This window comes from Dromiciops gliroides, chromosome 2, assembly GCF_019393635.1.
Source record: "Dromiciops gliroides isolate mDroGli1 chromosome 2, mDroGli1.pri, whole genome shotgun sequence".
NCBI classification, from domain to species: domain Eukaryota; kingdom Metazoa; phylum Chordata; class Mammalia; order Microbiotheria; family Microbiotheriidae; genus Dromiciops; species Dromiciops gliroides.
This window is the reverse complement of record NC_057862.1, coordinates 387411508-387426610: the sequence shown is the minus strand read 5'-3', so window position 1 is coordinate 387426610 and position 15103 is coordinate 387411508. Positions and strand designations below refer to the sequence as shown.

Here is a 15103-nt window from a genome sequence, read left to right as displayed (position 1 = left end):
GGAGGTAGGATGGGAGGTGGTCCTTGAGTGATGTATACCATTTAGATAAGGAAAGAGGAAAAGGGAAGGCATTCCTAAGGGAGAAAAATGTGACCAAAGATGTAGAGGTGGGAACAAGCAAATGTTTGGGATTAAGGGACAGAGACAAACCTGACCCTACTGAAATGAAGGCTGGGGGCAGGGGTGTAGAGGCAAGAGCAAGGTGTGAGGATACAAATTCTAATCCCACTTTCTCTTTTTCTTGTTTTGGACGTCAGACAAATTACAGGATCGTGGCTTTATCTTGAAGGGAATTGAGAGGTCATTTAATCCATACTCCTCATTTTAAAGATGAAGGAACTGAGGCCTGGAGAGAGTAAGGGACTCTGCCCAAGGTCACAAGGATAATAAGTAGCAGAGTCAGGATTTGAACCAAGGTCTTTTGACTCCAGCTCTAGCGCTGTGACTTTGTCTTTCTGATCTCTAAGGTAGAGGTGGTTCTAATAATCTGTAAGTTTGTGAACCTAGGAAATAACTCTCTATTTGTCTACTGTATTCAGCCACCCTTTAGTTTGTAGGAGGACCAGAGACAGACAGCAAGAAACAGAAGGATAGAGACAGAGACAGAAAGAGGGAACATAAAGAGAGCTGCTCCACATACCACATCCATTGGTCTCTGGTAAAGTTAGGTGGGGGCTGAGGGAGGCCATGGGGAACAGGGCAGGTGCAGTATCAGCTGGTGATGGGATTATCAGCCCCAAAGAAGGAGTTGTTTGGAAATTATTACATAGAAAAGGGGACTGAGGACGAATTGTATGTGCCCTGGGGCAAAGCAGAGATTATCACTTTAAGAATAGAATTTTTAGCTTCTAGAGAGATTAACCCTTCCCTCTCAGGGCTCCTGCCACACATCTCAGCCAGGTTTATATTGTTTGGGGTGAGGGGTAGTGGGAGGTGGGAGAATCAGACAATTTTAAATCTAATGTCAGTAACTCTGGTGTGAAGGAATGGGTATTCAGACGGTAATTCTGAACTTGGCATTTTGATGTTGCTCCTGGTTGCCCTCACTCTTTAATTGGAACCTCCCCTTTCATCTTCCTCTTTCCCAGGAGCTATGCTTCAGTCACAGCCAGATTCCTCTAGTTCCAGGTTCTTAACCTTTTTTTGTGTCTTGGACTCTTTGGTAAAGCCTATGAACCCCTTTTCAGGATAATTTTTTTTAATTCCTAATTGCCAAAAAATGCTACATTTTAGTTAGAGGTTAGTGAAAGTAATGATGCGTTCTGTTCACATCCAAGTTCCCTGATCCCCTGAAATTTATCCATGTCCCTTGGGGAGAGGGGCCTGTGGACCCCAGATTTTAAAATCTTGCTCTACTTTGCATATAATATAACCTTTTAGAAAGGGGTTGACTGCCAGTCTCCGGGGTTTGCTGGTTTGGTATATTAGAGATCCCCTACAGAATGGTCAGAAAAACTGAGATGGGAAGTGCCAGTCATGGTGGGCTCACCTTCTCCAAATTGGTACATGAGTAAGCTTCCTGTGGTCAGGACACTGTCATTCATGGTCCCACATACAGGGGAAAAAAGGCAAGCAGAACAAGTTAGAGCCAACCAGAACCACTGGGACAAGTCTTATCCTGGTGCCCTGTACTCCAATAAATTAAACCTTCCTGTGACACCACTGCATCTCAAGTATTGAGCTCCTACAGGGATTTACTGAACTCTTGAAGATAGTGTGCAGGGTCATTGGCCCACATTTAACCTTTAATGATGCATTACCCAGCCTCACTCCCTCTTGCTTCCTGAAACACTAATTTGAGAGATTATTGGTAAACACTAACAGCCAGACACTCTCATAATGGTGGGTATCACTATTGCCCAAGAAATCCCTGCATTTTAGGGAGTGGGATGGGATGGAATGAAATGAGCCTCTCCCCTGCAGATATTTTTGCTTGCACTTAACAGAGGCTAACATTTTGTATTTTGGGAAATAGAATTTAAACTTACAATTCTTCTTATATATATGGTTATCTTATTATTCACACACACAAAAAACCCTACCAAAACTCGTTACTTATTAGGTTGAGACATTTCAAAGGGTGTTTGTCAGTGAGAAAGAAGAAAAAGATAAAAAAGCAAGGAGTTAATAGTGGGAGAAGAAACCATGTTTATTGAAATTTTTCCTCACCTGTCTCTTGAATTCTTTGAGACCTCAACCCCTGATGTCTTTTCAGCTGTGTCACAGGTCCTAGAAAGGCAAACACTTGCTAGCAAGCAGAGTCAGTAAGTGATAAAAGAAGAAAGGCTGGTTAATATTTCAAGGATCTGTGTATTCATATGTTGTGTGTGCATGGGTATGTATACCCTACTTCTTTATGGAGTGCAAGAGGCAATGGATCCTAGGTTCCAGATTATTGACTGGGTAGACACATCCTAAAATGCCCCTCGGTTACTTTAATCCAGACATGGAAAGAACCACTGGACCACTGCATCAGGATGAGTAGCATAGCTATGTGTAGTGTAGGTGGTCTTAACCTGGAGCATATGATGCTATAATTTTGAATAGGGAAAAAATAGAACTTTATCTTTACTAACCTCTAATGGAAATTTAGCATTTCCTTTAATTATGATTTAAAGACAAACAAAAAAAAACAATTATGGGGCAGCTAGGTGACACAGTGGATAAAGCACTGGCCCTGGATTCAGGAGGACCTGAATTCAAATGAAACTTACTAGCTGTGTGACCCTGGGCAAGTCCCTTAACCCTCTTTGCCCTGAAAAAAAAAAGTTATTCCTAGAAAGGGTCCATAGACTTCCATAGACTGCCAAAGGAATCCATGATACAAACGTGGTGAAGAAGTCCTAGTAGTTTACAATATATTACAATGAAAGAGAAGAATCAGGGGTAGGGTGAAACATCAGTGCATACTGGCGGTCTGGATCACATTCTATATGTGTCTACTGTAAATACTGTTGTTCTCCTGGGGAAGCATAAAGAATTTATCCTCTGATGGATTGAGGCCAAGGGAGGAGGGGATACAATAACTGAATAGACATGTGCTGGTCACAGGTCTTAGCATGAAGGATCCTTTAGCTCCATCAGGGACATCGAGTGGCAGAAGGCTCAAGGACCCATATCCCTTCTCCTTCAGAGAGTTCCAGACCCTGCTAATATCCATTCACTCTCATGGCAAGCCTTCCATCACTACCCTCCACCCAGTCTCAGAAACTTCTATGAAGAAAATGAGGTTACCGGAGAAAGCCATGAGGCCAAGGGTCCCTACCTGCCAGGAGTGAAAAAAGTAGGGTTGAATGTTTTTTACAAAATTAGTTAAGCTCCCAAGAGTCAGGGTCTTGGACTATTCTTTACCTTTTATTTCACACACCCCTGAGCACTGCTTGCTCCGTGGGGGTGCGCTGAATCATAGAATATCACTGTTTAGCTTAGTACATGGGATATCAGAGTAAGAAGGCATTTTTAGAAGAGAAACTTAGAGTCTTAGACATAGAATGTCAGTATTGGAAAGAATTTTAGGGCACAGAACATTAGAACAAAACACAGCATAACAATGATAATAATAGTATTTATATGTCTCTTTAGGGGGTGCAAAGCACTTTACATGTGTTAACTCATTTGATCCTCATAACAACTCTGGAAGGGAGGTGCTATTATTAAGGACCTTTGAAGTAGAATGTTAGGGCTGGAAGGGACCTGAGAGATCGGCTAGTTCAGCTTCCTTAATTGACATAATTGCTTGAGTTATGGCTGGCTTGGCCAAAGCAAGCTTGGGGGCTGAACTCTTTGGATGATTAAAGCGCTTATATAATGAAATGCAATCTATAAGTGAGCTTCTGATCTTAAAGCAGTAGCATTGCCCTAACCATGCTGCAGGCTGGGAATACTTCAGCCCCATAGTAAGGGTACTCTAGAGCCCTCTGGGAATTAAGAAGGAAGTAAGATACTTTAAGAAGAAAAGGTTCTGAGTTGGGAATAAAGAAACCAGGGTTCTAGCCTTGGATCTTACCACTAATTATGTGATCTTGGTCAAGTCATTTCCCCTAATCCTCTCTGAGACTCAGTTTCCTACTATGTAAATGAAGGGGTTGGAATAAATTGTTTCTAAGATCCCTTTGACCTCTAAAATGCTATTTCATTCTGAATGTTTAGGCAGTCTTCCCTATCTTGGGTACATACTGGTCACGTCAGGGGCAAGGTTCAGGGTGAGAAACAAGTGAATTGGCATCTCTTGGATGACTTCCCACAGTATGTAGGTCTCTAGAGGAAAAGGTACACCTTAACTGGCTCTGCTTGTTCTGCCTAAGTAATTGCTTCAATCCAAGAGGAAGAATCTCAGAAAAGAAAAAAGCCCCTCCCCCCAACCTGCCCCCAGCCCCCAGATCCTGACTTGTGATTACTAAGGGCTGTTCTGTTAGACAGGGCCGTGTCAGTTTCTGCTGATTCACAGGATCCTGAATGGAACACATCGACACAACAGTTTTCTGCCACCCTGGCTGAGGGGGTCACCTTGCACTAGTGTTCCTTCTTCTTTAAGAGAAACTGAAAAGATGAAGACTGTGAGGGAAGGAGGTTAGGGATGAGGGTGGGAGGGGGAAGTGGAGGGAAGTGGAGGGGAAGAGAGAAGAATCAATATACCAGAGAGGAGGTGGGGAGGAGAGAGAGGAGAGAGGGGGGAGGGAAAGGGAAGGAACGGGGAGAAAAAAGGGGGAGAAATAAGTGGGAGAAGAGAGAAGGGGAGGGAGAGTGAAAAGAAGAGAGAAGAAAAGGAAGGGGGAGTGAGGAGAAGGAATAGAGATAGGGTAAAGAGACAGAAAGAGAGGAGATGGAGAGAGGGATGAAGGAAGAAGGGAAATGGGAGAGGAGAGGTAGAAGAGAGAGAGGGAGAGGGAAAGAAAGAGTCAGGGAAGGAGGAAGGGGAAGAGATTGTGTGTGTGTGTGTGTGTGTGTGAGAGAGAGAGAGAGAGAGAGAGAAAGAGATATGTTGGATGTGCTAGAATTAGAAACTCCTCTGTACAAAGGCTCCATTTCCATTGTGTTAATAATTTATTCCAGCTCCAACTTTTCTTATCAATAAATAGGAAACAGCTTGTTAGGAGGAATTGCCCCTGCCCTTTTCTCCCTGAATGGAACCCCACCCCCACCCCCACCCCCACAGCCTTCCGAACCCTTCCTCAGAAGAACAAAAGAATAGAGAGGAATGTTAGGGCAGAAGAAACATTTGGATAGCTCCTCTCCATCCACCACTTGGCCAGTCCGATTTCCCCATCCATTCCTCTCCCATACTTGGAGCCCAGAATCTTAGACCTCAGAACACAAGCCCTCAGACCATAGAGTGCTAGACTTGGAAGGGACTTTATAACATAAACTGCTAGAACTAGGAGGGACCTTTCATATAATCTAGTCCAAGCCTTTCCTTTCTACAGTAGACAAAACCAAAGCCACAAGAGAAAGGTCTAGGCTAAGGACACATGCTTGATCAGTGACAGAGCACAAGCTCAGGTCTCCTGAATATCCATTTAGGGCTCTATCCCTTGCAACATTGTCCTGGTGATTTTTTAAAAAATCATTTTAGAGCATTAATTTGGCCTTCTCCCCTCTCCTCTGAGTAAAGAAGGAGGGAGAAATGGAGAATAAATGGAATCTTGTTTCTCTCTGCCCCCATGAAAGATCCAAATTATGGTGGACCAAGGGAACAGTTATGGTATGTGCGGAGGATGGGGAGATTCCAGTTCCATTTCTTTGTCCATCCCAAGTCCTGCTTTAGACTGACAAGAGATGGTGTTCCCTCCATCCCAGGAAAGGCCCAGATGACTTTTCTATTGATCCTCATCTTCTCTTGATTGTCCTCCCTCCACCCCACTGCCACCCCCAGGGCTTGTCCTTGGCAGCTACTTGCCACCCACCTTAGACTCTGCCGACAGCTGCTTCTCAGCACCCAGTTGAGGTTGGCAGCATTGAAGATGAGACAGGGTTTTGTTGGCAACTCGGTAGACAGGTTAAAAAAAATCTGTTAGCTGCTAAGATGTTCCTTGGCCCTGGCCATACTCCCCCATGTCAGAGCAGTAGGGTGTCTGGCAGTAGGAGTGATGCTTGGTGAAAATGCATAGCAGAAAGACTGTGGTACTATATTTTCCCTTAAAAAAACTAAACTGGAGATTTTTTTGCAGCTTTCTTTTACGCCTAGACTAATTTTGTTCATACTTCAGGCCTGAACTAATTTGGATACATGATAGATACTTTTTGGGCAAAGCATCAAAATATGGTAAGCTAGAGCATTGGGCAAGAAGTCAGAAACCTTGGGCTCTAACCCTAGTTTTGCCACCTTAAAGTTGTATGTTACTATAAGCCAGTCACTTCCCTTTTCTGAACCTCAGTTTCTTTATCTATAAAGTAAAAAACACACACCTGTTCTTCCCATTTCAAATGGTGATTGTATGGATATAATAAAAACAGCTGACATTTATAAGGCATTGTAGGGTTGGCAAAATGCTTAATTAGATTATCTCATTGGAACCTTACAACAACCTTGAGAGATAGTTACTCTAGGTATTATTCTCTCCATATTATAGGTGAGGATAGTGATGCTCAGAGAGGGTGAGTTGTGCTTTATCATTCAGCTGATAAATGTTGGAGGGAGAATTCAATCCCAGGTCCTTGTCTCTAAATCCAGAGGGCCAGACGCTAGTTCATGCCAAACAAAATAGTGTGCTGGTTATGTATGTGAAGGTGGTATCTCTTTTTTTTAATGGTCCTGTGATTTCATTGGCATGTAGGGAACTTGCATCAAGGGAATGCCCTCTACCAATATAGGTCAAAGCCTTCTCTGCAGCTTCAAGTCTTGGAGTTGTTGAAGGTACTTTGAGGTTAAGTGTCTTGCCCGAGGTCTTGCAATGCACATGTAATGAAGACAAAACTAGAACCCAGGTTTTCACAACTCATCCATGATATGAAGGTATCAAAGTGGTATCATAATTTTCAAATGTGACACCTGGTTTTGTAAAGAGCATAGATCTAGAATATGAAGGGGTCTCAGAGGTCATCTAATTCGACCACTTTATTTTATAGATGAGAAAGCTAAGACCTGGATCCCATTACTGACACACCATTTAATAATCCAAGGCACTTGTTTTTGGTGGGGTATGAGGGATGACCAGCATTCTAACAGTTCAATTAATCCTTCAGTTCCTTTAGACAAAAAGGAAAGGGTTGAGGGGAGGAAGAGACAGACATAGGTACTGAGTATTATAGGTGGGATTTAAACCCAGATCCTCTGACTCCAGGGATAGTGCTCTTTCCACTATACCACAAGTCTAGAATTTCTTCCTTATGTAATCTTAGAATAAACCTAATTCCTCCTTCCAACAGCCCTGTGGATATTTGAGGACAACTGTCATCTCCCCCTAAATTTCCTCTTCTCAAGGCTTGATACTCATTTCCTTCCAGAAATCCTTACATGACATCATATCAGCTCCCTCTATCAGCATTCCTTTGGATAAATTCTTATTTGTTGGCAACTGGCTGAAAAAACGGGGTGCTCAAAATTTAGTTCAGTACTATAAGTGGTATGAACATAGGCTCTCACCTTCATTGTTTTGAATACAATGGATCTATCCCTGCTTCCCCAAGAGAGCAAAGCTCAAAATGTCTTAAGTGATAGAAGCGTCATTGGAATAAATGTGACATCCCCCCCAAAAGCCAACTTTAAGGGACAGCATTCATAAGTTCTGTACTATTTCATAACAACCTGAATATTATCATTGTTACAGTCATACCTCCCATTTTTTTTTTTGCAGGGCAATTGGGGTTAGGTGACTTGCCCAGGGTCACACAGTTAGTAAGTGTTAAGTGTCTGAGGCCGGATTTGAACTCAGGTACTCCTGAATCCAGGGCCGGTGCTCTATCCACTGTGCCACCTAGCTGCCCCCATACCTTCCATTTTTAAATGCATATTAGTCCATGTGAATTGATAGACTTGTTTTCTTTTGGGGAGGTAAGAACTGGGATGGGGAAGGGAAAGAAGCCTTGATCTGATCTCCTGGTCCTGGTTAGCCTGTGGGTACAGTTTCTGCTTACTCCTGGTTCACAGAGGAGGAAGTATTGAATGGGTCATGGAATAAGGATTTCAGTTTATACCGCTCTTCACTGCGAGCAGTTAGATATTACAAGCCCTAGCCTTGGTCTGTGTCAGACTGTACCAATGGAATGTTATCCCCAGAGAGGGACTAGAGTTTGATCTGGGTGGGATTCTCTCAACCTCCCAGTCATCCCCATCTCTGGGCTTTGAAAAGCATCTAGCTGATGTGTCTCCTTGGATCTGTCAGTCTAGACTAGCTGTTGACTATGCTCTCTCACCACTCCCTCCCCCTCTCCCCTTGCACCACAAATCTTGCCACTCCCACCAGTTTATGCCTGGCTAACCTTTCTGACTATTGGCTGTTGTAGAACTTTAAAGACTGACAGGCAAGTATTAGGGTTTTGGTTTTTTTCCAAGGCTGGGTATAACTATGGTTGGGAGCCAACATTTGGTTAAGGTCTCCCAATCCAATTGCACCCAAGAATTGGCACAATGTAACATAAAGGGCTTTGTACAGAATCTGGAACCCTGGGATCTGGTCTTTATCTCTGCCACTCATTCACTGCATGACCTTGGGCAATTGACTGCTCCTTACCTCAGCCTTAGTTTTCTCTGTCATAATAATAACTCCTAGGGGTGGCTAGGTGGCGCAGTGGATAAAGCATTGGCCCTGGATTCAGGAGTACCTGAATTCAAATCCGGCCTCAGACACTTGACACTTACTAGCTGTGTGACCCTGGGCAAGTCACTTAACCCCCATTGCCCCGCAAAAAAACAAACAAAAAACAACAAAATAATAATAATAATAACTCCTATTTGGGGAATACTTTAAGGTTTACAATATGCTAGCTTCAAATCAAGCCCGTAGGATAGGTAGTGTAAATATGATTATCCCCAATTTACAGGTGAAGAAATGGGCTGAGAAGTGGACTAACTTACATGAGGTCACACAGATAATAAGTACTGGAGATGGGGGTTCAAAGCCAGCTTTCTTGACTCTATCCCCATGGTACAGTGGATAACATGCTGGCTTTTCAGTTTGAAGACCTTGGTTTGAATAACAGCTCTACCACTTACTAACTTAGGCGAATCACTTTCCCTGTTCAGTCCTCAGTTTCCTCATCTGTAAAATGAGGGGGTTAGATTAGAAATGACCTCTTAACTATCTTGAAGCTCTAACTCTCTGCTCATATAGAGTTTATTATTAGATTATTTCTAAAGTCCCTTCCAGCCTTCATGTGCTATGATTCTGTCTTCTCAAAAGGTTAGGAACATAGTCCTAATGTAATCCTTCTTTTTCATGTTATATCTCATTATTATCATCATCATTTATCTTATTATTCAGCTGTGTCTAATGAAAATAAGTGGGAAGCTGCTAAGGAGCAACAGACCAGAGTGAACCACAGCTGCCCTTCATAGAGACTGGGTCTAAATTCCCATCATTCACACACAATTTAATCAGCTGTGATCCAGGGTACTTGAGGTTGGTGGGGGCATTAGGGGTGACCACGCTCCTAACAATTCAATTAATTTTCCAGATTTCCTTAAACAGAAAGGAAAGACTGGGTTGAGGAGGTGGGGGTGGGGTGTCATATATAATGAGAGCAATTGTGTGTTTAGGACCTCAGTTTTGGCAAGCCTCAGTCTATGACAATGGGACACTTTGCTATTTTTTTTAAAAATAAAGATCAAATAGTTAAACCTAAGATGGAGATGTGGGAGAAAAAGACAGAAAGAGACAAAGACAGAGACAGACTGAGAAAATGAGAAAGGGAGGGAGGGAGGGGAAGGGAGAAAGAGAGAGGGAGGGAGTCAGAGAGAAAGAGAGAGAATGGCTAATGGGAGAATATCATTCTGGTTCAGCCTCTAGATTTATTTATTGTACTTGCTGTTTATTAAACTCTCTCCACAGCAGGAGCGGGCTGGTAAATACACAGGCTGATTCATTAGCATTTCTGGCCATCTGCTTCTCAGAGCCAGGAGCAGGGGGCTGCGCTCTGACTCCCCAGGTTAGGTCAGGACCGTGTTTGGCAGTGAGGTTAGATCTCAGTGGTAGCAGGCTTTCAGTCTTCCCAGTGATGGACAGACAGTAAGGAGGGGATGGGTCTGTCAGCTATTACATCTTTAGGATCCTTGTCTCTGGGTACTACTCTTTGGGCTGGGGGTGAAGAGGGAGGAGAATGAACTTGTAAAATGAAAAAAGAGACTAGTGAAGAGGGTCCGATCTGCCAGCTCCCTTTCCCCTGCAGTAGTCAGCCAGGGGGTACTGATGAAGAGTCCACCACAGCTTTGCGAGAGTATCAGAGGACAAAGGAAAATGAATAGTCCCTGCCCTTGATACAATCTGTGCAGTATATGGCAATTTTTATTATACTTACAGAAATGTTTATTAAGTAGTTGAGAGGGTGTCTTTAGCCTAATGCCAACATGTAGGGTATTGATGTTCTAGGATAGTGGAAAAGGGTTCCAGATGAGGCTTCTGGGAAAATTATCCGAAGTGCCACATTGTTCCTTACAGCCATTCTCTCCCAACCCTTTGCTAACCCTTTGTGTCTTCTCAGAAAAGCCCCAAAGGAGGGGGAAAGTGGCGAACCGTGTATTTAGAGCTGGACAGGACCTTGGAGGGCATCTAGTTGAATCCTTTCACTTTACAGGTGAGGACTCGAGGGCCTGAGATTTGCCCAAGGTCACACAGGTGGCAGATGTGAGATTTGAATCCATTTCCTCTGATTTCAGAACCAGTATTCCTTTCACTGGGCTAGGTAAAGCTTGTGAAAAAGAGGGGATTGTAGGGGCAGCTAAGTGGCACAGTGGATAAAGCACCGGCCCTGGAGTCAGGAGGACCTGAGTTCAAATCTGGCCTCAGACACTTGACACTTACTAGTTGTGTAAGTCACTTAACCCCAATTGCCTCACACACAAAAAGAAGAGGAAGAAGAGGGGATTGTAGTTTGTGAAAGGTAGGAAGAAGTGATAGGGAGAGTATCTAGTATCCTCTTGACCTAGAGTAATAGTGTGTTGATCTCATAAATTTGTCTGTGCTAATAAGACAAGGTTAGAGAAGATTGATTATGGATATTTAGCGACATGGTCATGCCTTTTGCTTCTTAACACATTATGGAATCTATAGTTAGCTTCTATATGTGGAATCTATAGGTGGCTTCTAGTCCCCACCTCTACAACTTACTCACCTGTCAACTCACATTCCTTCTCTGGGTCCTGGTTTCCTTCTCTCTAAAATGTCAGGGTTGGACTAAGAATCCTTCCCACTCTGACAACTGTTTGTTTCTATAAGTCTACAGATTTCAGGCTGGTTAGAAGATAAGGGATTGGGGAAGGACTAGTTTGTACAAGGGGGCTTTGGGGTGCCTTTTAAAGCATTACAGCTGAGAGAGGGATGAGCAATCATCAGACTTAAGAGCAAATAAAAGCCCTCCTGGGCTACCTATGCCTAACTATAGAAATTGGGGATTTACCTCTGGCATCTTGCCTCTATCCCATCTAGACACTGGGTCCCATGCTGGTTCTCCATCTCAGGAGTTAATGAGCACCTCTTGCCCCCTTATGAGGCAAGCAGCAAGAAGTTTTAATGCTGGGATTCTAGCTGTTCTGTTTCTGACCAAACGAAGGATTTGAAATATTCATCAAATAGGACTGCAAATGGCCTGGGGAGTCAGAGTTTCATGAGTAACCTTTTGAGGATTCCAGTGTGAGTTCACTTACATAAAGTGAGTAAGAGGAAATAGATTTAAATGGCAACAATAGGGGCCAAGGCTAATCTAAGAAGGAAACCATTGTCATATTAGAAATATGCAGCCCATGCTTCCCAGGAAGTCTATAATAGTGTCAACTTCCATCTACTGGGAGATGGTTTTAGGGGCAACCTAAGAGATAATATGAGAGCAAAGGGTGGAAAGGTTTTTTTTCTCAGTCAGTGCCTGGAGCCAAGACAGTGGAGTGTTTGCTAGGGGTTGCATGCAGTAACCTGCATTATTGCACTTTGAGAGGGAAGTAGAGAGACTGATGTTGACCTGCGAACTCTGGAAACTCTGCCCAATACTCTGGGATCTTGGACATTTTCCCAGCCTACAGACAGAAACTGCCCCACTCATTGATTTGGTGTCCTCAAGCACTTTCTGTCCCCTTGTATTGAGGAAACTACTTTCTGGTAGCCTTGAGAATAGTCATACCTCAGAGCCACAGCTATTGGAGACTGCTGCTGGGATAGAGGGGAGGGCAATGCGTGTTCTGTTTCTAGGGGATCCCTCCTAACAAGCCAACAGCTGCCCTTCCCCTTTCCTCTCCCCCCTCCCCCAGGAAAACCCATATTTGTGCAGTGATGAGTGTGATGCTTCAAATCCAGACCTGGCCCACCCACCTCGGCTCATGTTTGACAAGGAGGATGAGGGGCTGGCCACCTACTGGCAGAGTGTGACATGGAGCCGATATCCAAGTCCACTGGAAGCCAATATCACCCTTTCCTGGAACAAGAGTATTGAGCTGACTGATGACATAGTGGTGACCTTTGAGTATGGTCGGCCCACCGTCATGATGCTGGAGAAGTCACTGGACAATGGGCGGACATGGCATCCCTACCAGTATTATGCTGAAGACTGCATGGAAGCCTTTAACATGCCCCCCCGCAGGGTCCGTGACTTGTCCTCTACAAGTGCCAACCGGGTGGTGTGCACAGAGGAGTATTCCCGGTGGGCTGGCTCCAAGAAGGAGAAGCACGTGCGCTTTGAGGTGCGGGACCGCTTTGCCATCTTTGCTGGCCCAGATCTCCGAAACCTGGACAACCTCTACACCAGGCTGGAGAGTGCCAAGGGACTCAAGGAGTTTTTCACCGCCACTGACCTGCGTATGAAACTTCTTCGGCCCGCTTTGGGTGGCACCTACGTTCAGCGAGAGAACCTCTACAAATACTTCTATGCCATCTCCAACATTGAGGTCATTGGCAGGTAAATCTGGGACTAAGGGAATGGTGGGAGGGAGGGTGGAGGCTGTTATAAGAGGTGAAAGCAAGTACTTGATTTAAGGTATCATATATATCTATATCTATATATACACACACATATATATACATATATATATATATGAGTTATAATTTTAAGAAGTGGGATCTCATCCCACATCATATTGAATTTCTACTTAGCAACTGAATGGCACCCATAAAGGGATGTCAACTGGATTTAATTGTTTTGGTACCAAATGGCTTTCTATTCTAGCATCTTGAGAGATTATCCATGGTATATGTCAATATATTCTCAACCGGGGCCAAGTCTACTCCTGGGATGCAAGTCATTAATCTAGGAAGCTAACAATGTCCTGAATATTGGCATATTTCATTAAGAGATTGTGGTTCCAATATACATAGATGTTGCATTGCTATCTGTAATGATTCCATTTCTCACATAGTGCTGTATTTTTTAAAAAGGAAAAACACTACAACAAAGCCCTATAAGGTTTACTTGATGGTGGTTGGTTGTTCTATGGTAGAGCTGACTAATTGTTTTTTTTTAAATGGCTTTTGAAGTTTTAGTATAGTGCTGGGTCGATCAGGGAATATTCCAATCTACTGAATACCCCCAACCTATTTTGTGAAATTTCAGGATTTAAGGGGCAGGGAACAGAGAAAATGAGATACAAGGGCATGCCCCTTTCAGATTTATTTGCATTCTGAAATATAGTCTAATCCTTCATTTCTCTTCACTACACAGCAAGAAATTTCTTTCAACAAAGAATAAAAGAGAAAGGGGGGAAATTAAGCAATACATCAACTGAATTTGACAGTATATTAAATATTCCATACCCACAGTCCCCCACTTCTGAAAGGAGAGGAAGGAGTGCATCATTTTCTCATCTGTTTTCTAGGTTGACTAATTAGTTTTTATGGTCACAGGAGAAATTAAAGTGACATACTTTAACATTAAGTCAGCATAGATAGCTTCTTGCCCAAGGAAAGTGGGCTTATGGTGATTTGAACATCTGCATGAAAGCTTAAACAAATTAAGAATTATTGGAGTAAATTTTTCCTTCCCTAGGACACTTGACCAAAGTTGCTAAATTGGAAACTCTACTCAAGCATAAGTATAAACTAGACAAAGTTTATCCTTCAGTGGTCTCTTCCACCTTCAGCAAACTCTTGGGTGGAAGCTGTATTATTCGCAGCCCATCCTCCCTAGCTTGGCACTATGTTGTTGTTCCCATCCAGGGCAACAGAATCCTACTAGGATGTCTCCTTTTACCTCACAAAGCTATTGAAATTCCTCCATCCTGTATCCAAACCCCTCAGGACCAAGTTCTCTGTGTCATTCAGGATGACAAATCATTCATCTGAGAAATGTAATCATGCTAATGGGACAGGGTTAGAGAAGACCCTCCCATAGGACTCTCCATCTCCTCCCAGATAACACATGCATGTAAAGAGGGGCCTTCCACAAATAATACCACTCCCTTTAATATTTAACCCAGAGAAGTGAGTCTAACAAGAGGCATTTCATACCAGGCAGAAGAGCTCTATGGTTGGTCTGTGGTTAGAATTGTAGGAAGAAGAAGTGTGAAATAATGCCAAGAAAACAGAATTCCTGTTTTGATGTTTAAGCTGGGATCTACATCATACCATCCAGGTCAGAATGGGCAACAGTGGTGAGCAGAAGTAGGGAGTAGACAGTGTCAGGAAGGACATTGGTTAGAGTATGCAGCATGTATAGGAAGAGTCAAGCTGGACAACATTCTGGATTTGTAGATGGCAGTAAGTCAAGGATACAGTGAGAGTGCAGGCCAAAGTAGTTCCGTACCTTGGACAGCTCCAGAATTTTTGCTCTCCTATTGATAGTGCCTTGAAGAGTACTTGGAAGACCAATATCAATATCAAGGGGCAGAAATGGAGAAGGGAAAGTGATGTGACATCTATTTATAAAGAAAAATGCGTCCAGTCCTTAGCATTATGTTCCATGTTTTTCCCCACCACTTAAACTTTGGACAAGTACCTTCTCTCTGAGATTGCTACCCTGTCTGTAAAATAAA

The 15103-nt window shown here is 43.3% G+C and overlaps 1 protein-coding gene across 2 annotated transcripts in view; it reads left to right on the top strand.

Annotated features, from left to right (window-relative positions):
* Window positions 1-15103, top strand: part of NTNG2 (netrin G2) — a 109544-nt gene that overhangs the window by 30517 nt on the left and 63924 nt on the right. For both annotated transcript variants that reach the window (XM_043984935.1, XM_043984937.1), the window contains exon 3: window positions 12392-13035. In XM_043984935.1, coding sequence (XP_043840870.1) covers window positions 12392-13035 — 644 coding nt within the window. The remainder of the gene's footprint in view (window positions 1-12391; window positions 13036-15103) is intronic.